The sequence below is a fragment of the Anomaloglossus baeobatrachus genome, chromosome 11 (genome assembly GCF_048569485.1).
Source record: "Anomaloglossus baeobatrachus isolate aAnoBae1 chromosome 11, aAnoBae1.hap1, whole genome shotgun sequence".
Lineage (NCBI taxonomy): Eukaryota > Metazoa > Chordata > Amphibia > Anura > Aromobatidae > Anomaloglossus > Anomaloglossus baeobatrachus.
The window spans coordinates 194103893-194128421 of record NC_134363.1 but is presented as its reverse complement, the minus strand read 5'-3'; the positions used below and the strand labels follow the sequence as shown (position 1 = coordinate 194128421).

At 53.8% G+C, this 24529-nt stretch overlaps 1 protein-coding gene across 7 annotated transcripts in view; it reads right to left on the bottom strand.

Annotated features, from left to right (window-relative positions):
• APLP2 (amyloid beta precursor like protein 2) overlaps positions 1 to 24529 on the bottom strand; it is a 51589-nt gene that overhangs the window by 25008 nt on the left and 2052 nt on the right. For 4 of the 7 annotated variants that reach the window (XM_075327509.1, XM_075327506.1, XM_075327508.1 and 1 more), the window contains exons 2-11: positions 22079 to 22252; positions 21833 to 21962; positions 20545 to 20657; positions 19550 to 19740; positions 19072 to 19283; positions 17961 to 18128; positions 17340 to 17470; positions 17186 to 17260; positions 16725 to 16883; positions 16456 to 16584 (exon numbers count right to left, since the gene is read on the bottom strand). In XM_075327509.1, coding sequence (XP_075183624.1) covers positions 16456 to 16584; positions 16725 to 16883; positions 17186 to 17260; positions 17340 to 17470; positions 17961 to 18128; positions 19072 to 19283; positions 19550 to 19740; positions 20545 to 20657; positions 21833 to 21962; positions 22079 to 22252 — 1482 coding nt within the window. The remainder of the gene's footprint in view (positions 1 to 16455; positions 16585 to 16724; positions 16884 to 17185; positions 17261 to 17339; positions 17471 to 17960; positions 18129 to 19071; positions 19284 to 19549; positions 19741 to 20544; positions 20658 to 21832; positions 21963 to 22078; positions 22253 to 24529) is intronic. The other 3 variants (XM_075327510.1, XM_075327513.1, XM_075327512.1) reach the window with 1 other exon arrangement.

Here is a 24529-nt window from a genome sequence, read left to right as displayed (position 1 = left end):
GTGATCCAGGGGGCGCTGCTGATCTATGAAAGCAAAGCACAGCCACGACAGCCAGGGATCCAGGGGGCGCTGCTGATCTATGAAGGCAGAGCACAGCCAGTGTTCCAGGGGGCGCTGCTGAGCTATGAAGGCAGAGCACAGCCACCACAGCCAGTGATCCAGGGGGCGCTGCTGATCTATGAAAGCAAAGCACAGCCACGACAGCCAGGGATCCAGGGGGCGCTGCTGATCTATGAAGGCAGAGCACAGCCAGTGTTCCAGGGGGCGCTGCTGAGCTATGAAGGCAGAGCACAGCCACCACAGCCAGTGATCCAGGGGGCGCTGCTGATCTATGAAAGCAAAGCACAGCCACGACAGCCAGGGATCCAGGGGGCGCTGCTGATCTATGAAGGCAGAGCACAGCCAGTGTTCCAGGGGGCGCTGCTGATCTATGAAGGCAAAGCACAGCTGTGGAGGTCGTCTGAGCTATAGCTTGTTTGTTCAAACGTTGCATAATTATCTGTCTGTATGTAGCCATCGCATAGACCCATAATATAATTCTAAGTTGTACAAGTCATGAAGGAGTTAACCAAAGATAATGAAGCCAGAATGTGAAGCTGCAAAGTCTTATCAGTAGCTTTCACACAGAAAAAATGTACAAGAAAAACTGCGCTGTGAGAAATTAAGGAGTAAAAGTACTCCCTGTTTAGCTTCAAGGTTAGAGATGCAAACTGTATAATTGGGTGTCTTGCAATACACGAGTTCAGTTGATGACGCTGGCTCAAGGAGAACATGTCTGTGTCCATTGTCTTATACATTGGTATATCGGCACTGGTATACAGCTAATACGGCACCGTATCTGGATATCCCAAACGAAGACTCCATTAGCAGTCTTCACACAAATTCCTCCCTTGACAGTTGGCGCCCAACGTGGGGCTCCTTTCACGGATGCATTATCGACCTGGCAATACCGATGCTTTGGACGTCGCGGAGTGAGATCTCCCTCCGCTCCAAGTAGACTGATCATCTCCATCATGCGGGTGAGTGTTACATACTGTGTATTCACTACCGTTGTGGTTGGTTTGGAGAGGAGGGAGTGACGGGCTGTGTGTCCAAATCGGTATTAAAAAAGGTACCCGATTGTGACTCAGGGGTAGTGCCCGCTGGAGCTTAGAGCACGATCCCAGCCCTGAGGTGTGGATTGATAGAGAGTGTCACACGGGATCCAGAGGACGGTTGTTAGGGCAGGAAAGACGGTGGTGGCTGGATATAGCTAGCTAGACTCACCCGGTCTGTAATTAAAGACGCGGGGGGGTTCCCGTGGCTGAAGATAGGGATTAGGACATTAAATTTGATACAGTTGTTCAAGTGCGGAGGGAATACCTTTTGTACCCCTCCTCCATATCACGAGATACCCTTATTAGGGGGTTCCCGTGGCTGAAGATAAGGATTAGAACATTAAATTTGGTGCAGATGATCAAGTCCGGAGGGAATACATATTGTACCCCTCCCTCCATATCACGGGATACCCTTATTACTATATAGCTGAGGGAGCAGCTAGTATAGAGGTGGAGCCTTAAGTTCCGGCCGGGCTGTAACGCACACCGCATAGTCATAAATTAGTGTAATCCAGACACCACCAAGATAGCAAAAATGTTTAGAACGGAGAAGACAAGGTTGAGAAACCTGAGGATTCACAGAATGGATTTAGTAAACATTCCTTAGGGAGGGGCACGTGCTGGAGTTCAGCTGTGCATCATGCCCCGAAGATTTCCAGAGTATTACTTGTTGATTGATGCTGAATTGTTTAAACAGAATAACGCAGATATTGCTATCAGAAAGATATATTAAGGTCAAAAAAGAGGATGAGCGAGGAGATGTTGTGTTTTCCTATAGGTCACCCAAGTCTAAGGACAGATCGGAGGGTCCTCCGACAGGTTGTTTTATTGCTGCCCCACAACCTGATCCCCATTCTATTCCCCCCCCTCCCCCCCAGAGATGCTCATAGATGCTGCAGCCCCACTCACTAGACAGCATCCCTTAACTCTTTCCACACCCATACCCCTGGTCCCTCCCATACTTGCAATGCCATCTCTCCCCTCACCGGCCAGTCTGGTGCCACGCTCCCCAGTTACCAATCCCCCCCCGCTTGGATCCCCCTCCTTCCCCTAGGACGCATGGTGAACCCTATTACAAACGATCCCGGACCCATCTGGAGTTGTTTAACCCACGATATGTTCAGTTGCTTGCTACACCCGGAGGGGCTCAGATTTTGTTTAGGATAGGGACGGGGGATTTGTTGGCACAGGAGACAGGGGTGCATGTTAATCCGGCTAATTCAAAATTGCATCATGCTGGGGGCGTGGCCTGGCAAATGGTTTTGCAGGGTGGTCAGATAATCCAGGAAGAATCGGATGAATATGTCAGACAGCATGGTTGTGTTGAACCTGGTCATATTGGTGTAACTCGAGGAGGTGCCCTTCCGGCAGCCTATATTGTTCATGCTGTAGGCCCCCGATTTGATCCCATGCATCCCCGGGATTCTGAAAATGTTCTGAGGGACTGTGTAAACCGTTCAATTGTTTATGTCTCTGATCTGGATGTTACTTTGCTGACCCGTAGAACTGTTTCACTGCCCTTGATATCTGCTGGTTTATTTGGTTTTCCTGTGGAGAGAGCTGCAAGGGTGAGTGTTGGAAGCATCATGTCTACAATCAGAGGATGTAATCTGTATCTGGAGGAGGTCAGGTTAGTGTTGGATGGAGAACTTGCTGTCTATCATGCAGTAGGAGCAGCTCAACGGGAGGACTGGGATCCCTTGCCAACAGCACCTCATGTGTCAGTCAAGACTGACATAGAAAGCCGTACGGAGTACTCAGCAGACTCCGAACCTGACGAGGAACAGCCCACACCCAAATATGTCCCCTTGAACCCCACCGCCTGCCAGATCCCGAAATTAACCCCATGAAATTTTATAGGGAAATGCTACAGGTCCACCAGTTATATTTAGCTGCCCGGAAGGACCTTGTTAATCTCAACAAAGTAAAAGCAGGAGACAGTTTTTGGCCCTTAATGGAGCCCCATCTCACAATGCCCCCAGGCACTGATGACACCACTTTCGAAAGTGGAGAACAGTATTGTGCCGCTTTAAAAAGATGGCCCAAGATCAATTTGTGTATACAACCGCGCCGGTGCAGCCCCCACCACAGCCCATGCCACGACAGGGCCCAAACCCTGTATACGTAGCTCCCAATCAACAAAACCAGCAGAGCCAGCAACAGAATTGTTGGCGTTGTGGTCAGCCCGGTCACTATCAAAGAAAGTGTCACACCCCCAAATCTCAGTGTTTGTCCAGGTACCCTCGAAACCGTAACCTAAACATGCAGCACATAAATCTATAATAAAGGTGTTCCCTGTAGATTCAGTAATGATCTACCTGAAGCCTGGTGTGCCTTTTCCCAGAGTATCACAGTATCCCTTTAAATTAGCCCCAGGAGATTTCCCAAGATACCGCCCACAGTCCGGCTGCACCCACGAGTCTGCCCCAACCTTCCCTAATGACACAGAGGGGAGCCCCGGACTGCTTGCCCTTTTTGCTGCAGTGATTTCCAGTCCCAAGCTACCCGCTCTAATGATGCTCTCCATTCCACTCCATCAATCTTAAGGCTTCTGTAATATATGTTTCTGTAGTACTTTTGTCTCTGCTGGCTGACACGGTACAGAAATATAATTTTATATATTTCTGTAATGAAAGTTCTGCCCATGGCTTTTTCCTTGTATCTGTCTTTCCCACCAGCCATTCTAACATTGCGCACCCTGAAGGACAAGTGGGGGCCATAAGCCCGCAGGGATGTGTAGGAGGGTGTACAGTGAGCTGCTGCTTATTACAAGTTGTAAAAAGAAGGAAAAAAAAATAAAATAGTTTCAGCAGATTTACAAAGCTGTTTGTGTTTATGTACCAACATGTGCTTTTTCCGGCTGGTGGAGTGGATTTTGTTTAAAGGGAACCTGTCATCAGAAATTTACCTATAAAGCTAAACGTTCCCCCCCTCTGCAGCTCCTGGGCTGCATTCTAGGAAGCTTCCTATAGTTTTTGTGGCCCCTTTTATTCCAAAATAAATACTTTACAAACTTGTACCTTTTCGTATGCAAATTTCCTAAATCTTCCATGGGGGCGGGCTGCCTGATGTACGTTGCTGTCCTCCTGCCGATTAACGCCGCCCCCGAACGCTGAATTTCAAACCTCAGGACGCCGCCCCTTGGCGCCCGTGGTCCCGCGCATGCGCTGTGCTACTGTAGAGGTGCCGTGCACTGTGTGCACGTGTGACCGCTAGTGACACTTTGCGTGGGCACGAGGTTATGGGCGGCGCTGTGAGTGTCATCAGCAAGTGCCGACCATAACCTCGTGACCGCACTTTCCCCTCTTCATCCAGCGTTCTGCGCAAACGCTCGCTGGCCAGATGACCGGACGTCACCTCCTTCCCATTCTGCTCAGCAGCAGGAAATAGATGGGAGGAGCGGACGGAGCAGTCGGTGCCTGCGCAAAAGCGTCACCAGCGGTCACACGTGCACGGCACCACTACAGTAGCACAGCGCATGCGCGGTACCACGGGCGCCCAGGGGCGGCGTCCTGAGGTTTGAAATTCAGCGTTCGGGGGCGGCGTAAATCGGCAGGAGGACAGCAACGTACATCAGGCAGCCCGCCCCCATGGAATATTTAAGAAATTTGCATACGAAAAAGGTACAAGTTTGTAAAGTATTTATTTTGGAATAAAAGGGTTCTTCCTAGAATGCAGCCCAGGAGCTGCAGAGGGGGGAACTTTTAGCTTTATAGCTAAATTTCTGATGACAGGTTCACTTTAATCCTTAAGAGTTCAAAATTTCATAGGAGATTATCAATAGCATTCTGCTGATATCTAAATAATTAAATTAATTTTGCAGGGAAAGAAGGGAATTTTGTTACTTACCGTAAATTCCTTTTCTTCTAGCTCCAATTGGGAGACCCAGACGATTGGGGTATAGCTACTGCCTCCGGAGGCCACACAAAGCATTACACTAAAAAGTGTAAGGCCCCTCCCCTTCTGGCTATACACCCCCCGTGGGATCACGGGCTTGCTCAGTTTTAGTGCTAAAGCAAGAAGGAGGAAAGCCAATAACTGGTTTAAACAAATTCAATCCGAAGTAACATCGGAGAACTGAAAACCGTTCAACATGAACAACATGTGTACCCGAACAACCAAAAATCCCGAAGGAAACAGGGCGGGTGCTGGGTCTCCCAATTGGAGCTAGAAGAAAAGGAATTTACGGTAAGTAACAAAATTCCCTTCTTCTTCGGCGCTCCATTGGGAGACCCAGACGATTGGGACGTCCAAAAGCAGTCCCTGGGTGGGTAAAGTAATACCTCATGTTAGAGCTGTAAAACAGCCCTTCCCTACGGGGAGGCAACCGCCGCCTGCAGGACTCTTCTACCTAAGCTGGCATCCGCCTAAGCGTAGGCATGCACCTGACAATGCTTGGTGAAAGTGTGCAGACTCGACCAGGTAGCTGCCTGGCACACCTGCTGAGCCGTAGCCTGGTGCCGTAATGCCTAGGGCGCACCCACGGCTCTGGTAGAATGGGCTTCCAGCCCTGATGGAACCGGAAGCCCAGCAGAACAGTAGGCTTCAAGAATTGGTTCCTTGATCCATCGAGCCAGGGTGGATTTGGAAGCCTGCGACTCTTTACGCTGATTAGCGACAAGCACAGAGAGTGCATCCGAGCGGCGCAGAGGCGCTGTGCGGAAAATGTAGATTCTGAGTGCTCTCACCAGATCCAACAAATGCAAATCCATTTCATATCGATGAAATGGATGAGGCAAAAGGAAGGTAAGGAGATATCCTGATTGAGATGAAAGGGGGATACCACCTTAGGGAGAACTCCGGAATCGGGCGCAGCACTGCCTTGCCTTGGTGAAACACCAGGAAGGAAGCTTTTGGATGACAGCGCTGCTAGCTCGGACACTCTCCTAAGAGACGTGACTGCTACCAGAAAGGCCTCTTTCTGGGAAAGTCGAGAGAGTGAAACATCTCTCAGAGGCTCGAAGGGCGGCTTCTGGAGAGCAATTAGTACCCTGTTCAGATCCCATGGGTCCAACGGCCGTTTGTACAGAGGGACAATGTGACAAACCTCCTGCAGGAACGTGTGTACCTGAGGAAGTGGTGCTAGGCGCTTCTGAAGAATACAGATAGCGCTGAGACTTGTCCTTTAAGGGAGCCGAGTGACAACCTTTTTCCAAACCAGATTGCAGGAAGGAAGGAAAAGTAGGGAATGCAAATGGGCAGGGAGACACTCCCTGAGCAGAGCATTAAGAGAAGAATATCCTCCACATCCTGTGGTAGATCTTGGCAGACGTCGGTTTTCTAGTCTGTCTCATGGTGGCAATGACGTCCTGAGATAATCCTGAAGACGCTAGGATTCAGGACTGAAAGGCCATACCGTCAGGTTCAGGGCCGTAGAATTCAGATGGAAAAAACGGCCCTTGGGACAGTAAGTCTGGCCGGGCTGGTAGTGCCCACGGTTGGCAGACCGTGAGATGCCACAGATCCGGGGACTACGACCTCCTCGGCCAGTCTGTGGCGATGAGGATGGCGCGGCGGCAAACGGACCTGATGTTGCGTAGCCCTCTGGGCAGCAGTGTCAGAGGGGGAAACACATAGGTAGCTGGAACTGCGACCAAACCTGAACTAAGGCGTCTGCCGCCAGAGCTCTTTGATCGTGATACCGCGCCATGAAAATCGGAACCTTGTTGTTGTGCCGAGACGCTATTAGGTCGACGTTCAGCATCCCCCAGCGTTGACAGATTTCCTGAAAACCGTCCGGGTGAAGATACCCTTCCCCTGCGTCCATACCCTGGCAACTGAGGAAGTCTGCTTCCCAGTTTTCTGCGCCCGGGATGTGAACTGCGGATATGGTGGATGCTCTGTCTTCCACCCCCATCAGACTCCGCCGGACTTCCTGGGAGGCTTGCCGACTGCGTGTTTCGCCTTGGTGGTAGATGTATGCCACCGCTGTGGAGTTGTCCGACTGAATTCGGATGTGTGTGCTTTCCAGCCACGGCTGGAAGGCTTGCAGGGCAAGATACACTGCCCAGATTTCCAGCACATTGATTTGAAGGATGGACTCCTCTGAAGAGAGTCCTTGACCGTCTGAGAAGGGGGACGTTCCTTCTAGGGACGTCGACTTCCCATCCCATTGGCAAAGAATGCCACATTGGAGTGGACGCAGATGAAACTGCGCGAAAGTGACTGCCTCTGCATGAGGCGTGTTAAGGGGTGTGACTGGCCGTGAAGGAGAGACTGCACCCCCGTCTGTAGTGAACGCTGTTTGTCCAGCGGAAGCTTCACTATCGCTGAGGGAGCGTGACACTCCATGCCCAGATATGTCAGCGATTGGGTCGGCGTCAGATTTAACCTTGAGAAGTTGATGATCCACCCGAAACTCTGGAGAGTCTCCAGCGCTACGCTCAGGCTGTGTTGGCATGCCTCTTGAGAGGGTGCCTTGACAAGTCGACCGTCCAAGGAAGGATCACCGAGTGACCCTGAGAGTGCAGGACTGCTCCCACTGCTGCCCTGAACTTGGTGAAAACCCGTAGGGCTGTCGCCAGACCGAAGGGCAGGGTTACGAACTGAAGATGCTCGTCTTCAATAACGAAGCGTAGCAAACGTTGATGCTCTGGAGCAATCGGCACGTGGAGATAAGCATCCTGATGTCTATTGATGCTAGGAAATCTCCTTGAGACATTGAGGCAATGACGGAGCGGAGGGATGCCATCCGGAACCGCCTGGCCTTCACGTGCTTGTTGAGCAGTTTTAGGTCCCCCACAATCAGATTGGAGGAAAAACCGTGTCTTGTTCCTGAAGAGGAACAGGAATTACCACTCCTTCTGCCTGCAGAAGAGCATCGGCTCGGTGGGTAGGTGGGGAAGTTCTGAAGAATCGAGCCGGAGGCCGAGAACAGAACTCTATCCTGTACACGTGAGACACAATGTCTCTCACCCACCGGTCTGTGACCTGTGGCAGCTAAATGTCGCCAAGGCGAGAGAGTCTGCCACCAACCGTGGATGCGGAGAGAGAGAGCTTAAAGTCATGAGGAGACCGCCTTGGAAGCGGTTCCTCTGGCTGCCTTCCTTGGGCGTGATTGAGCCCGCCTGGAATCTGAGCCCCTCTGAGCCTTTTGAGCCCTTTTGGACTAGGACAATTTGGACCTGCCCGAGCCTGGGAAGGACCGAAACCTCGACTGTCTCTCTCGGACAGCATTAATAGGGTAAGTCGCAATGCAGACATTGCGAGGATAAGGACGCTACCTGCGGCACAGATGTACCTGTGCTCAAGACCAGCTGCGCAAGACCAGCTGACATAGCTTAGAGTGCCCATACGGCTGCGAATGCCGGAGCAACCGACACGCCGATAGCTTCATAGACAGATTTCAACCAGAGGACCATCTGTCTGTCAATGGCATCTTTAAGTGAAGTCCCATCTCCACTGCAACTATGGATCTAGCCGCAAGCCTGGAGATTGGGGGATCCACCTTTGGACCCTGGGTCCAGCGCCTGACCACGTCAGGGGGAAAGGGATAACATGTATCCTTAATACATTTGGAGAAACGCTTATCTGGTAAGCGTGGTGATTCTGAACTGCTTCTCTGAAGTCAGCGTGGCCAGAAAAGTACTCAATGTACGCTTGAGATACTGAAATGGGATTTCTCCTGCTGGGAAGCTGACTCCTCCACTGAATATTTTTCCAAATGAGGGTGGCCAGGGAGTGCACGGCCAGCGCGGAGTCCCCGGCGCACCACAAGTCCCAGCCGCGCCACAGTGTAAAAACACCCAGCAGCGGCCCGGCGCGGCAGTTCCCAATACATAAATTCACACAGCAAAGCTGCCGTGAATAATAGCACGAGCGCTCCGCGCTGTTGTCCCCGGCGCACTAGCACTCCCAGCAATGCTGGTGTGTGTGTGCGCGATGTGTACGGGGACACAGAGTACCTTAATGTAGCAGGGCCCTGTCCCTGACGATACTCAGCTCCATATCCAGCAGGTTCTCTGGGTCTGTGGATGGAGCCCGGTCTCAGTGCCTGGAGACCTGTAAGATCCCACTTCACCCAGAGCCCTGAGGGGGGATGGGGAAGGAAAACAGCATGTGGGCTCCAGCCTCCGTACCCGCAATGGGTACCTCAACCTTAACAAACACCCGACAAAAGTGGGGTGAGAAGGGAGCATGCTGGGGGCCACATATGGGCCCACTTTTCTTCCATCCGACATAGTCAGCAGCTACTGCTGACTAAAAACAGTGGAGCTATGCGTGGATGTCTGACCTCCTTCGCACAAAGCTTGAAAACTGAGCAAGCCCGTGATCCCACGGGGGGTGTATAGCCAGAAGGGGAGGGGCCTTACACTTTTTAGTGTAATGCTTTGTGTGGCCTCCGGAGGCAGTAGCTATACACCAATCGTCTGGGTCTCCCAATGGAGCGCCGAAGAAAGTATATTTCTTAAAATATACAAGTTAGTTTTTTTTTGTTTTTATGGTTATGTTTTTGTTTTGTATTATTTTTGCATACAAACTGCCAATATTGATTACTTTCCTTTCTTTTGTAGATACAGAATTTCTATGAACCGTGTTGTAAGGTTTCAAAATTCCCCAGTAAAGTATAGGTTATATTTCTCAGTTGTTTCATCATATTGTCTGCTGTTATAAACCTATAAGTTTTGCCAAAGTAGTATATAAAAACAAAACATAAAAGGGGGGGGGGGGAAAGTACATATCTATTATATTTTTCCAGCAGTAAAAGGCACAGCAGACATATTGGATAGGCTTTAAAGCTGGCCTTTCTCTTGCGACAGTTGTGTCATGTTTATTAGACTACTATGAAACATGTCCGTTATAAGAATGATCTAATGCATATTTCTTTTAGTTTTTGTTTTTATAGATGACACCAGATGGTGGTTGATTCTGCACTGGATATGCTACAGTTTGCACAACATGAGGTAATTAAATTTAAGCCACTCCCTCCCCTCCTATCGGTACAGGAGGAAGTGACGTAAGTGCCTCTCTAGATGGGTGGAGCAGAGGTAGGTAAGAGTCAAAATGTATGTAGGATGTAGATCTTTCCTGTTGTCAAATAAGCTAGGTACGCTGAAAAGAAAGTCTAGATCTGAACTGATGGAATCGGATGGAGATCCCCGCACAGGTACAGCTGACCAAGAAGCAGTGAACGGGCCTAGAGTTGAGGAGTCCTTTACCATGCATAAAGACCATGCCTCGGTGACACCGGTCACGTCAGTGACTTCTGTCACTCCTTGTGTTCTTAAATCCCTACAGGATCAAGTGAACTAATAAGGAGTGGAGTGCGAGACGCGGGGAGCCGGCTGACTGAGGAAGGTCTGTGGATGAAGGGCGGTAAGCTTTCTCTGCCATAAGATCTCTTCTTAATGATGGCCCAAGTAACATGGACTAACATCTGTGAAAGTTGGATATCAGTGTGTGCTTTAGTGACGCCAGGGTTCAGTACCAGGTAGGCAAACTCACCCGGTCTTGTGAAACACGTTCTTAAAACAATGAGGAAAAGCTGTAAAGAATCCGCAGAGACGCCCTGCACCTGCTCTACCCATTCTTAGAGACTGCAAACTGATTATAGATGTATATCATGAGCACGTTGTATGCAAGTCTGTGCGTGTTGTGTAGATTTCTCTCCAGGTCTGGTCAGAGGCTTTCCAGTGCAGAAAACGACGTCATTGCTGAAAATCCATATAATGCTAGTGGTATGTGAAAGACAAACTAATAAGTTGTAAACCAATGCGTGTTTTGCTTCTTTTTAGGGTAAGTTCACACAGTGCGTTTTTCGCGGCGTTTTTAAGAGTTTCTCGGGTGCGTTTTTGCTCAGAAAACTGCATGACTTTGCTTCCCCAGCAAAGTCTGAGTTTTCATTTTTGCTGTCCGCACACAGCGCTTTTTTTAGCTGCGTTTTTGTGGTGCCCACAAAAACGCAGCATGTCAATTATTTCTGCGTTTTCCACCCATTGAGTTCAATGAGATGTTCAAAAACGCAATGAAAAAATGCACATTACAAATATAGCTACGTTTTAGTGCGTTTCTATGACTAAAAATGCAGCTATAAAACGCAAGGGGGGGGGGGTAGTACAGTGACATGTACAGGAAGAGGATTCCTTCTGTTGGTAAACACAGAAGCGTGAATCCTCCCGATACCGCCACCACTGCTTCCACAACCTGCCCGGCGCCATGTCAGCTCCCGTGCGGCGTCATGTCTGGGCGGGAGGTGGAGGCAGCGGCGAAAAAAAAAGTGAACAGTAGAAAAAAAAATGTCATACTCATGTGTCTGCAGACTCCCGATGTCATGTCCGCTCCCAGCTCCTCTCCCGGTACCGCCGCTCCGACTGTGTGCAGACGGCCGGGACACCTCCAATATCTGCAGGACCTGGCGCTGATCACCTGACGCGTCAGCTGATCGCATGTCTCGCGGTGACGCCAACGCCCGGCCGGTTTCACCTATCAGCAGTTGCCGTCAGGACACTTCATCCCTGATTACCGGTAGCTCCTGCAGCGACCGAACGGGATCAGACTCCGCTCCATGAGCTGCCGGTAATCAGCACATAAGTGAGTAATTTTTTTTTTTTGCACTGATGCATCAGCTGATTGTATAATCGGCTTTTATACAATCAGCTGATGTGTGATGTGATTCACATCCTAGAACCTGACACATCATCTGATCGGTATGCCTTCCAGCAAACCGATCAGATGATATTGGATCCAGATTGGACGGCGCGGGACCCTTGACCCAGGATTACAGCGGAAAGGGGTTCTTTATTTCAATAAAGATGGAGTCACTAATTGTGTTGTGTTTTATTTCTAATAAAAATATTTTTCTGTGTTGTGTTTTTTTTTTTATCTTTACTAGAAATTCATGGTGGCCATGTCTAATATTGGCGTGACACCATGAATTTTGGGTTTAGGGCCAGCTGATAATACGAAGCTAGCCCTAACCCCATTAAAATCCAGCGAGCCACCCGTCACCAGGGCAGCTGGAAGAGTTGTATACAGCGCCAGAAGATGGCGCTTCTATGAAAGCACCATTTTCTGGGGTGGCTGCGGACTGCAATTCGCAGCGGGGGTGCCCAGAAAGCATGGGCACCCTGCACTGTGGATTCCAATCCCCAGCTGCCTAGTTGTACCTGTCTGGACTCAAAAATTGGGCGAAGCCCACGTCATTTTTTTTTATTTCATGAAAAAGTCATGAAAAAAAAAAAAAGGGCTTCCCTACATGTTTGGTTCCCTGCCGGGTACAAATAGGCAGCTGGGCAGCCCGTACCTGCCTGCTGTACCTGGCTAGCATACAAAAATATAGCGAAGCCCACGTCATTTTTTTTTTGTTTGGGGGGGGCAAAGAAATCCTGCATAGTCCTGGAAGGAGGATACTGAGCCTTGTAGTTCGACAGCTGCTGTCTGCTCTCCTGCATACGCTATTGGATGGAGGATGCTGAGCCTTGTAGTTCTGAAGCTGCTGTCTGCTCTCCTGCATCCACTAGTGGAGAATGAAGAACATATGGAAGAAGGAAATGACATCAGACCTTTTTTTTTCCAACAATCTTTAATAGCAATGTTCACTGATAAAAAAAACGCAGAAAAACGCAGTGAGCAAAAACGCAGCAAAACGCAGCCAAAAACGCACCAAAACGCGGTAAAAACGCATGCGTTTTTTTATGCGTTTTTTAAAGATGCTGCGTTTGTGCGTTTTTAGCGCTACAAAATGCACAAAAACGCAGCATCAAAAAAACGCAGTATGTGCACATAGCCTTAGTGTGTTTTGTTTCTCTTTGGTGTGTGTTGTGTTTCTCTTTAGTAATAAACAGGTTTCAATGTAAAATGTTTTTTTTTTGTCTAGCGCAAAGCACGTATAATTATTTTCATATGATTGACTAATTAGAGAAAGAAACAAGTGTATTTTCTAATTCCAGATCCTAAATCAGAGTTAGTAGTATATGGTTTTCGGTCAGGAGACTGATTAATCCTAAAAGGACACAGAAATTTCGATAAAGCTCCACAGCAGGACAACATGGATTCACGCCCCGCAGAAGGGTCGATCCACCAGAGCTGCACTGAGCGTCCTGCTTATATTTATCCTTTACAAAAAGACCTGTACAGTCTCAGACCATCATTGCTGAAACAGTTAGAAGAGAGGACTTAGAGAACCTTGAGACATGGGAAAGTCCAACTACAAAGGGTAAGGACTCGCCTAGGGGTCCTTGGTCTCAAACCGGTGAAGAAATCCCATTCCCCTCTCCACCCATGCCTCAATGTTCAGTCAGGCAGGATTTCCCAACAGATCTTTCTTCCTCTTTTCCTAAGGGAACACGGGACCCTTAGTATTTGGAGATGGCAGAAGTGAGTCAAGGGGGGACTGTTGAGGGTACGAATTGAGTAATCTAAAATACTTAATTCAGCCATTTCATAGATCAAAAAATGTGGTTTGGTTAATGTAATTAACCATTTACAAATGTTTTTGTCTCCTACTAACTCATATGAATATATTCAGTGATTTTCCTTAATATAAAATGCTAGCTATGGATTCTCTCATCTCGGGAGAAGTTTTGGAGGAGCCTATCCCATCAGGCTGATGTCTCCCCGGCCTAGTCTGCTGAGCACTGGAAGTGACACGCGAGTTAACGTCACATCTCAGAAACCAATGGACTCGAAATAACCGAAGCAGAGAGCGGCCGCTATTCAACCCATTATCCCAGAAGGTTTCTCCAAGTCTGCACCACAAACTGTTCACATGAAGCCTCATCATGTTTTGTTGTTTTTTTTATCAAGAGCAGATTATCCAGGTTCACAAAGTGGCCCTAAGTGGACTAGCACTGACTAAGCATCCTCCGTTTTGTTTCATATCCGGAAAGAAGAACCATGGAAAATTTGTAGCAAATGTTTTTTTTGTTTCTTTTTTTTTTATTATATGCTAATTTTTAAATAAGGTCTAGATTCAATGTTTCTTAATCAGGATAATGTGCCCTAATAAGAGTAATAACGCCAATTCTAATAGCCCCTATAAATCAAAGTTATGTTTAATAAATAAAATAAGTACTTAAGGGGGGAGTTAAAGTCTGTAGTGTTAAATTAAACAATCGCATAGAAAGTCCACATGTATATATAGATATTGATTATAATTAAAGTCCCAAATAATAAAATATATCTAAATGGGTAAAATTTTAAAATTTAAAAAAGGTAGTAATATTCACAGATATTTTATTAAGGGGGGACTGTGGAGGTGGCACTGAGCTATAGTTTGTTTGTTCAAACGTAATAAGAATATCTGTGTATATAAATAATCAAAATATAGATGTAGTTGCATAATTATCTGTCTGTCTATGTAGCTATCGCATAGACCCATAATATAATTCTAAGTTGTATAAGTCATGAAGGAGTTAACCAAAGATAAGGAAGCCAGAATGTGAAGCTGTAAAGTCTTATCAGTAGCTTTCACACAGAAAAAATGTACAAGAAACAAACTGCGCTGTGAGAAATTAAAGAGTAAAAGTACTCCCTGTTTAGCTTCAAGGTTAGAGATGCAAACTGTATAATTGGGTGTCTTGCAATACACGAGTTCAGTTGATGACGCTGGCTCAAGGAGAACATGTCTGTGTCCATTGTCTTATACATTGGTATATCGGCACTGTTATACAGCTAATACTGCACCGTATCTGGATATCCCAAACGAAGACTCCATTAGTAGTCTTCACCCAAATTCCTCCCTTGACACAGCCACCACATCCAGTGATCCAGGGGGCGCTGCTGAGCTATGAAGGCAGAGCACAGCCACCACGGCCAGTGATCCAGGGGGCGCTGCTGATCTATGAAGGCAGAGCACAGCCTCCACGGCCAGTGATCCAGGGGGCACTGATCTATGAAGGCAGAGCACAGCCTCCACGGCCAGTGATCCAGGGGGCGCTGCTGAGCTATGAAGGCAGAGCACAGCCATCACGGCCAGTGATCCAGGGGGCGCTGATCTATGAAGGCAGAGCACAGCCTCCACGGCCAGTGATCCAGGGGGCACTGATCTATGAAGGCAGAGCACAGCCTCCACGGCCAGTGATCCAGGGGGCGCTGCTGAGCTATGAAGGCAGAGCACAGCCATCACGGCCAGTGATCCAGGGGGCGCTGCTGAGCTATGAAGGCAGAGCACAGCCATCACGGCCAGTGATCCAGGGGGTGCTGCTGAGCTATGAAGGCACAGCACAGCAATCACGGCCAGTGATCCAGGGGGTGATGCTGAGCTATGAAGGCAGAGCACAGCCATCACGACCAGTGATCCAGTAGCTCCTGTCACAGCGGAGAGGATGGTCGGGGGAAGACAAGGCTGTGGAATAAGAGTGGGAGGCACAATGAAGCCGCACCAGACCCCTTCTGTAAAGTGACCTCGAATGACAGCGGGGAGGAAGGGCCCCAGTGGGACCCACATGGCCGTCCAATCAGAGCTCTGCTAATCTGTGATGATGAGGCTTCATGTCTGCAGGTGCGATAGTCTGCAGGAGCGTGCAGGCCAAGCAGCAATTACCGGAGGAGCGGACACGGCTCTCCTGTGCGACAACCGCGGAAACACAGTCACAAAAGCAGCAGCTCCGGACCAAGCCCCACTGTGGCGGAAGGATCTAGAAACGCCTAGCACAGAGGTCACGGCGGAGCGAGCACCGCCAGCGTGCCGGTACAGCAGGGCGAGGCTGAGCGAGCACCGCCAGCGTGCCAGTACAGCAGGGCGAGGCTGAGCGAGCACCGCCAGCGTGCCGGTACAGCAGGGCGAGGCTGAGCGAGCACCGCCAGCGTGCCGGTACAGCAGGGCGAGGCTGAGCGAGCACCGCCAGCGTGCCGGTACAGCAGGGCGAGGCTGAGCGAGCACCGCCAGCGTGCCGGTACAGCAGGGCGAGGCTGAGCGAGCACCGCCAGCGTGCCGGTACAGCAGGGCGAGGCTGAGCGAGCACCGCCAGCGTGCCGGTACAGCAGGGCGAGGCTGAGCGAGCACCGCCAGCGTGCCGGTACAGCAGGGCGAGGCTGAGCGAGCACCGCCAGCGTGCCGGTACAGCAGGGCGAGGCTGAGCAAGCACCGCCAGCTTGCCAGTACAGCAGGGCGAGGCTGAGCGAGCACCGCCAGCGTGCCAGTACAGGAGGGCGAGGCTGAGCGAGCACCGCCAGCATGCCGGTACAGGAGGGTGAGGCTGAGCATGCACCGCCAACGTGCCGAGACAGGAGGGCGAGGCTGAGCAAGCACCGCCAGCGTGCCGGTACAGCAGGGCGAGGCTGAGCGAGCACCGCCAGCGTGCCGGTATAGCAGGGCGAGGCTGAGCGAGCACCGCCAGCATGCCGGTACAGGAGGGTGAGGCTGAGCATGCACCGCCAACGTGCCGAGACAGGAGGGCGAGGCTGAGCGAGCACTCACCTGGGATTTCATCTGCGCGGCTTTCTCGGGGTCCACGGTCAGCACATGCTGGTAGTGGCGGATGGTGTGCAGCCGGTCCTTGTTCTCCGCCCGCACGTATCGCTTCAATGCTTGAAGAATGCGATGAGGCTGGAAAAGACGGTAAAAGCCAGATCAGACCTCAGCAACAAGGAGGAATCCGGAGGAGACCAGAAAGATGGCGGCCGGCCCCACAAAGACGTCTCAGGAGCGGCTACAAGTGGGGGTGGGCAGCCAGACTCCGCACTTACACGAGGGGTGTCCGCCTGCAGAGCCGACAGGTAGGTCTCCAAAGCCACACGCCGCTTGTCGTTCAGCATGGCCTCCACTCGCTCCAGGTGAGTCTCCACCAGCTGCTGCTTCTCGTGAGCGGCCTCCTTTTCCAGAGCCTTCACCGTGGCCTGATAATGCTGCAAGACAAGGGGCGAGCCATGACAGGCGAGACCACCGGCACCGACAGAGAGGCAGCCCCCGCCACCGGGCACGCAGAGGGGCAGCCCCCGCCACCGGGCACGCAGAGGGGCAGCCCCCGCCACCGGGCACGCAGAGGGGCAGCCCCCTCCACCGGGCACGCAGAGGGGCAGCCCCCGCCACCGGGCACGCAGAGGGCAGCCCCCACCACCGGGCACGCAGAGGGCAGCGCAGTGACCCTCACCATTACATCCTAGGAATAAATCTTTACGGCCCCCGGATCCCCTCCAGCGCGCATTACCTGCATTAGTGTCTGCTTCTCGGCCTTCGGCAGGTTCTTCGACTGGCGCTCCGCGTCCTCCCATTCTTTCTTGGCCTAAATATCACAAGTAGAGAGCGGTGAAGCGTCAGCTCCGCAGCCGCCGAGGGCCTCACAGCAGCCGCCGCTCACTCACCCGGTCCATGCGGTTCCGATGTCGGACTTCCAGCTGTTCTTTGGCTTTCTGGAAGCGCGCGTGTTCATTGTCATCTGCCGGGGTCTCCAGGTAAATGTCCACATCGTCCACTGGGGCCGGGGCGGTGGGGACTGAAAACCAGGACACATTCAACACCAACCATTAAGAGAGAGTCCCACAAGCACCGGGAGAGGAGAGCGGCGGAGAACACGGCAAAGCAGAAGAGCGAAGAGCGGCAAAACAAGTCCCCAAATATCTGAATGTACTGCCCTACACAGCCCCACCTGCACTCACCTCCAGAGCTGCACTCACTATTCTGCTGATTATGCAGAATCCCTGTGTTATTACTGATGGTCGGTTGCTCTCTGATGGAGTGGGCGCTGGGGTGGGGTATTCTGGGCACTGTGCCCCTCGCCCCCTCCCCCACACTTGTAATGCAGACTGCAGGGAGCTACGGACACCACACATTAACCCATTGAGCCCCCGGTGAAGCGCGGTTATTTGCCATGCGATTCGTGCAGTGGTTAGTGATCATCTCTGGCGAGTTCAGCGACAGACAGGAGGCGGCTGCACCATAATCGTCCTGGTGGGCCGGAGGAGCAGCGCGCCGCCCGCACTTACTGGTCACTTTACAGACGGCCATGCAATAATCCTCAGACTGAAAATTGTTCCTGTTGCCGCCGCAGCCGCCATATATAAACCGGACGCACTTTCTCTGGCGGATGTCGAAGTACCAGCGAGGGAACATGGCGCGGCAGGGACCGGTGACTGCGTCCAAGGAGCAGACAACTGCGAGAAGACGAGCGACAGTGAGCAGATAGGTCTCACCACCGCCAGACAGAGGGAGACCATTAGTGCCCCCCCGGTATGGACCGCTCACCCCTCCCCCACTGCACGACTCCAACCCCCCGGTATGTACCGCACACCTCCCCCCCCCACACTGCACACTTCCAGCCCCCCGGTATGGACCGCATACCCCCCCCCACTGCACAACTCCAGCCCCCCAGTTTGGACCGCACCCCCCCACACTATGGACCGCACTCGCCCCCCCCCACACTGCACACCTGCAGCCCCTCAGTATGGACCGCACACCACTCCCCCACAATGCACAACTTCAGCCCCCCAGTATGGACCGCACACCTCCCCCCCCCCACACTGCACACCTCCAGCACCCCAGTATGGACCGCACCCCCCCCCACACTATAGACCGCACACCTCCCCCCCACACACTGCACACCTGCAGCCCCCCAGTATGGACTGCACACCTCCCCACCCACCCCACACTGCACACCTGCAGCCCCCCAGTATGGACCGCACACCTCCCCCACTGCACGACTCCAGCCCCCAGGTATGGACCGTCCACCTCCGGCCCCCCCACCCTGCAGCAGATCCAGGAGTCGGAAGGTGACCGTGCCCCCCAGAGACCCCATAGTCTGCAGCACACTGTCCACCCCCCCCCCCCGTATCCTGCAGCACACCGTGGACAGACAGCGTTAGCTCTGCTTGCTGACAGTGAATGACTGACAGCCAGATGCAGAGTTCTCTCCAGACCCCAGATCTGACACACTGTGACGAATCCTGCAGCAGCGTCACACACAAGACTCGCCCCTTCATTGTCGGCCCCTGACTCGCACAGCTGGAGGTTTCACGCACTGGGACACATGGTGACGAACCCTCAGCTGTGCGCAGAACGGCGGGGGGTGGAGCTGTGCACCATGCCTGCGGGCCTCACTTTTCACGTCTGTGAGGATCTCCTTGTCTGAGAGCGTCCTGCGGTTGCTCGGCTGCGTGGTGGTCTCATCGTTGTAGTCCTCGTCTTTGTAGTTGTCATAGTAGTAGTCGCGGTCCTCCACCACGTCGTCCTCGTCCTCCACCTCCTCCTCTTCCTCCTCATCCTCCACTGCGGCTGTGAAGTCCTGAACGTCAGCTTCAGTCGGGAACTCGCTGGAGAGGAGAGTGTCATCAGAAGAAAAGAGACGCAACCGCGAGGAGGGGAGCGGCCGAGAAACCCCCAGACGCAACCGCGAGGAGGGGAGCAGCCGATAAACCCCCCAGACGCAACCACGAGAAGAGCGGCCGAGAAACCCCCCCAGACGCAACCGCGAGGAGAGGAGCAACCGAGAAACCCCCAGACGCAACCGCAAGGAGGGGAGCAGCCGAAAACCCCCCAGATGCAACCGCGAGGAGGGGAGTGGCCGAGAAATACCTACCTCTTATAGGAGTCGTAGTCGTCCTCATCTTCCTCCTCTTCCTCCTCTTCTTCCTCCTCCACCTTGGAAAGCGGCTCCTCCATTTTCTTCACCTGTGGGCAGCAGACGTATTCGGTGCCACGGAACTGGTCGACGGCGCAGGGCAGCAGCATCCCGTAACTGTGCAGGACCATGACCTCTGTCATACAAGCCTGCGAGGAGACAACGTGTGAGGACACGGAGTGCAGCGCGACAGACGTGGCTCCCCGCACCACCAGCCGACGCTCCCCAGCACCACCAGCCGACGCTCCCCAGCACCACCAGCCGACGCTCCCCCGCACCACCAGCCGACGCTCCCCCGCACCACCAGCCGACGCTCCCCCGCACCACCAGCCGACGCTCCCCCGCACCACCAGCCGACGCTCCCCCGCACCACCAGCCGACGCTCCCCAGCACCACCAGCCGACGCTCCCCAGCACCACCAGCCGACGCTCCCCAGCACCACCAGCCGACGCTCCCCAGCACCACCAGCCGACGCTCCCCAGCACCACCAGCCGACGCTCCCCAGCACCACCAGCCGACGCTCCCCAGCACCACCAGCCGACGCTCCCCAGCACCACCAGCCGACGCTCCCCAGCACCACCAGCCGACGCTGCCCAGCACCACCAGCCGACGCTGCCCCGCACCACCAGCCGACTCCCTCCCTGCCGATGCTCCCCGAACTCCCAGCAGACGCTGCCCCGCTGACGCTCCCACACACCCTCAGCCGACGCCCCTTCCTGCCGATGCTCCCGCACCACCCCACGCTCCCCACACCTCAAGATGACACCCCCCAGCTCCCCACGCCCCGTCAAGCCCGCACTTCATCTGATCTGGCACCCGAACTGGGAAAGTGCCAAATATAGACGGATTCCTGACAGCAGAGATCTTAGTAATAATGACACTTTGGACCATGAAGTCCACAATCTGTGGCGCTCCAATCATGCAGTAGTTCCGTGTCTGCAGCGGGTCCTCACCTCCCGGGCCACGTTCTGCCAGTGCTGGTGGCTCTCGCACACGTCCATGCGCTCCTTGTGGAAGAACTTGCATTTCTCCGGGACCAGGAGAACGTCACTGACAAAATCACCCACTGAGGAAAGAGGAGACGGTGGAAGGGAGGCAATGATAGAGGACACCCCCCCCCCCCCACCATAATGTGGCCGGCAGTCTCTTCTCCCCCCCCATAATGTGGCCGGCAGCCTCCTCCACCCCCCCCCATAATGTGGCCGGCAGCCTCCTCCACCCCCCCCCATAATGTGGCCGGCAGCCTCCTCCACCCCCCCCCCATAATGTGGCCGGCAGCCTCCTCCACCCCCCCCCATAATGTGGCCGGCAGCCTCCTCCCCCCCCCCCATAATGTGGCCGGCAGCCTCCTCCCCCCCCATGATGCGGCCGGCAGCCTCCTCCCCCCCCATGATGCGTCCGGCAGCCTCCTCCCCCCACATAATGCGGCCGGCAGCCTCCTCTCCCCACATAATGTGGCCGGCAGCCTCCTCCCCCCCCATAATGTGGCCGGCAGCCTCCCCCCCCCCCCCATAATGCGGCCGGCAGCCTCCTCCCCCCCATAATGTGGCCGGCAGCCTCCTGCCCCCCATAATGTGGCCGGCAGCCTCCTGCCCCCCATAATGTGGCCGGCAGCCTCCTGCCCCCCATAATGTGGCCGGCAGCCTCCTGCCCCCCATAATGTGGCCGGCAGCCTCCTCCCCCCCATAATGTGGCCGGCAGCCTCCTCCCCCCCCATAATGTGGCCGGCAGCCTCCTCCCCCCCCATAATGTGGCCGGCAGCCTCCTCCCCCCACATAATGTGGCCGGCAGCCTCCTCCCCCCACATAATGTGGCCGGCAGCCTCCTCCCCCCACATAATGTGGCCGGCAGCCTCCTCCCCCCACATAATGTGGCCGGCAGCCTCCTGCCCCCCATAATGTGGCCGGCAGCCTCCTGCCCCCCATAATGTGGCCGGCAGCCTCCTCCCCCCCATAATGTGGCCGGCAGCCTCCTCCCCCCCATAATGTGGCCGGCAGCCTCCTCCCCCCCCATAATGTGGCCGGCAGCCTCCTCCCCCCCCATAATGTGGCCGGCAGCCTCCTCCCCCCCCATAATGTGGCCGGCAGCCTCCTGCCCCCCATAATGTGGCCGGCAGCCTCCTCCCCCCCATAATGTGGCAGGCAGCCTCCTCCCCCCCATAATGTGGCCGGCAGCCTCCTCCCCCCCCATAATGTGGCTGGCAGCCTCTTCCCGGGGCATTTCGGACCCCTCCTCACTCACCCAGGCACTTGTAGGGCAGGACGATGTGGCTGTGGCCCTTGCAGTTCTTCTTGCCCGGTTTGCACCAGTTGTCGATGCTCACCGGCTGATTGGCCTCCACCACATTCGTGATCTGGAAGTCGGGGTACACCTGGAAGAGGGAGGAAGAGATGACCATGAGATGTGGGCTCCAGGTCGCGCTGGGGGGGCATGCAGTGCCAGGTACATGGAGGGGGGGGCTGTGCCGGGGACATGGGGGACGCTCACCTCCTGGCAGTACTGCAGGATCTCCTCCTTGGTGGTGAAGCAGCTCTTGCTTCCCGCAGGATCCGGCTCCCATTTTCCGGTCTGAACGTTCACGTGCATGTTTAATTTCCCACAGAACATGGCGACCTGTGGCTCCGACACCGCAAACCCAGTGGCGGCATTAGCAGCCAGAGCCTGGAGGAAGGAACCAAGAAACGCACCATGAGGGGAGAAAAGCCAGAGCTACAAGCATCCAGTGTAATACTGCAATAGCAGAACAGTGAGCGCAGCTCTGGAGGTGACTGGAGGATCAGACACGATGTAACAGCAGAATAGTGAGCGCAGCTCTGGAGCATAAGACATGATGTAACAGCAGAATAGTAAGTGCAGCTGTGGAGGTGACTGGAGGATAAGACGATATAACAGAATAGTGAGTGCAGCTCTGGAGCATAAGACATGATGTAACAGCAGTATAGTGACTGCAGCTCTGGAGGGGAGTGGACATGGGGCATCTGGTGCACCACATGTGTGATGACGGACAGGGGGCTTCGGGGGGGGGTATGGCTGATTTTGGTTTCCTGCCTCCTCGGTGTACTGGATTTTCCATGTATTTCCTTCTCGCGGAATCTTTTTCGTGACCGGATTTGTTCTCTTCCCCTTCACATCAGCAGACGCTGTATAAGCCGATCACCCGGGCGGGCGGCCACAGGGACCGACTCACACCCTAATCCGCAGCTCACAGGGAGCCCCGCACCATGGAGGCCGGGGCACGGGACATGGAGCAGAGGCCACCGACCCCAGCATCACCAGAGAAGAAGAGCGCAGCCCCGGAGCCCCCGAGCCGCACACACCACAGCCACCAATCACACTGCAGATATGAAAGCAGAGCTAGGATTGGTTGCCTTGCATGTATGCTTTGCTCCACTTACAGGTACCTTGGATCTTCTCCTTTCTGACTAGCAGAATAGTGAGCGCAGCTCTGGAGCATAAGATATGATGTAATAGCAGAATGGGGAGTGCAGCTCTGGAGGTGACTGGAGGATGAATAAGACAGGATGTAACAGCAGCATAGTGAGTGCAGCTCTGGAGGGGCTGGAGTACAGGCGCTGTGGATCTCGGCTTAGTCGCTGGTGCGGTGAGGCTCGCGGACACTTGATGACTTTGTACACAATCTGCAGTTGAGCGGTGGCGATGTCACCCAGGAACCTGATCACAGGCGGCTCCAGGCACAGAGGGGCCCGGGCCACACACCAGACATTCCCCAACACCCGACCCTTGACCATGCACAGGAGGACAAGTGTCAGCACTGGAAACACCAGCACCTCTGCATTCAGTGTGACAGTAGGAGACTGACATGCTATTGCTCTCAGTTATCAGCCTTTACATGTCAGGGAGCAGCCCACTGTAGTCTTTAATGTGATAAGTGACAAATCCATCAGAATCCACCTGTTCCCCACTGGACATCACATGTGCGGAGACCCCTCTGTGATCGATATCAGCCCCTGAGCCCCCCCCCCCCCCCAATGTCAGCGGAGTGTAGCCCCTGAGGCCCCCCCCCCCCCCCCCAGGCATTGGCAGGGTGCAGCCCCCTGAGCCCCCCCCCAGGCATCGGCGGGGTGCAGCCCCTGAGCACCCCCCCCCTCCCAGGCCTCGGCAGGGTGCAGCCCCTGAGAAACCCCCCCCCCAGGCATCGGCGGGGCGCAGCTCCACAGCCTGACAAAGTCAATGTTCTGCAGGATCCTCGGTAGAACCGGTCGGGCGAGTTCAGCGTCCCAACATGTGACATCAGCACTGCCAGGATGGACGCACACAAGAAGGAAGGAATTCAGGCAATGAAGTGTTAACAGCACCATGTCACCAGAACAGATCGCCGCCGAGAGAGAGCAGGAGAGCGAGAGAGAGCAGGAGAGCAAGAGAGAGCAGGAGAGCGAGAGAGAGAGAGGAGAGCAGGAGAGCGAGAGAGAGAGAGAAAGCAGGAGAGCGAGAGAGAGAGAGAGATGAGAGAGAGAGAGAGAGAGAGAGACGGGAGAGAGAGCAGGAGAGCGAGAGACACGGGAGAGAGAGAGAGCAGGAGAGCGAGAGAGAGCAGGAGAGCGAGAGAGAGCAGGAAGAGCGAGAGAGAGCAGGAGAGCGAGAGAGAGCAGGAGAGCGAGAGAGAGAGAGAGAGAGAGCAGGAGAGCGAGAGAGAGCAGGAGAGCGAGAGAGAGCAGGAGAGCGAGAGAGAGCAGGAGAGCGAGAGAGAGCAGGAGAGCGAGAGAGAGCAGGAGAGCGAGAGAGAGCAGGAGAGCGAGAGAGAGCAGGAGAGCGAGAGAGAGCAGGAGAGCGAGAGAGAGCAGGAGAGCGAGAGAGAGAGAGAGAGCAGGAGAGCGAGAGAGAGAGAGAGAGAGAGAGAGAGCAGGAGAGCGAGAGAGAGAGAGAGAGAGAGAGAGAGAGCAGGAGAGCGAGAGAGAGAGAGAAAGCAGGAGAGCGAGA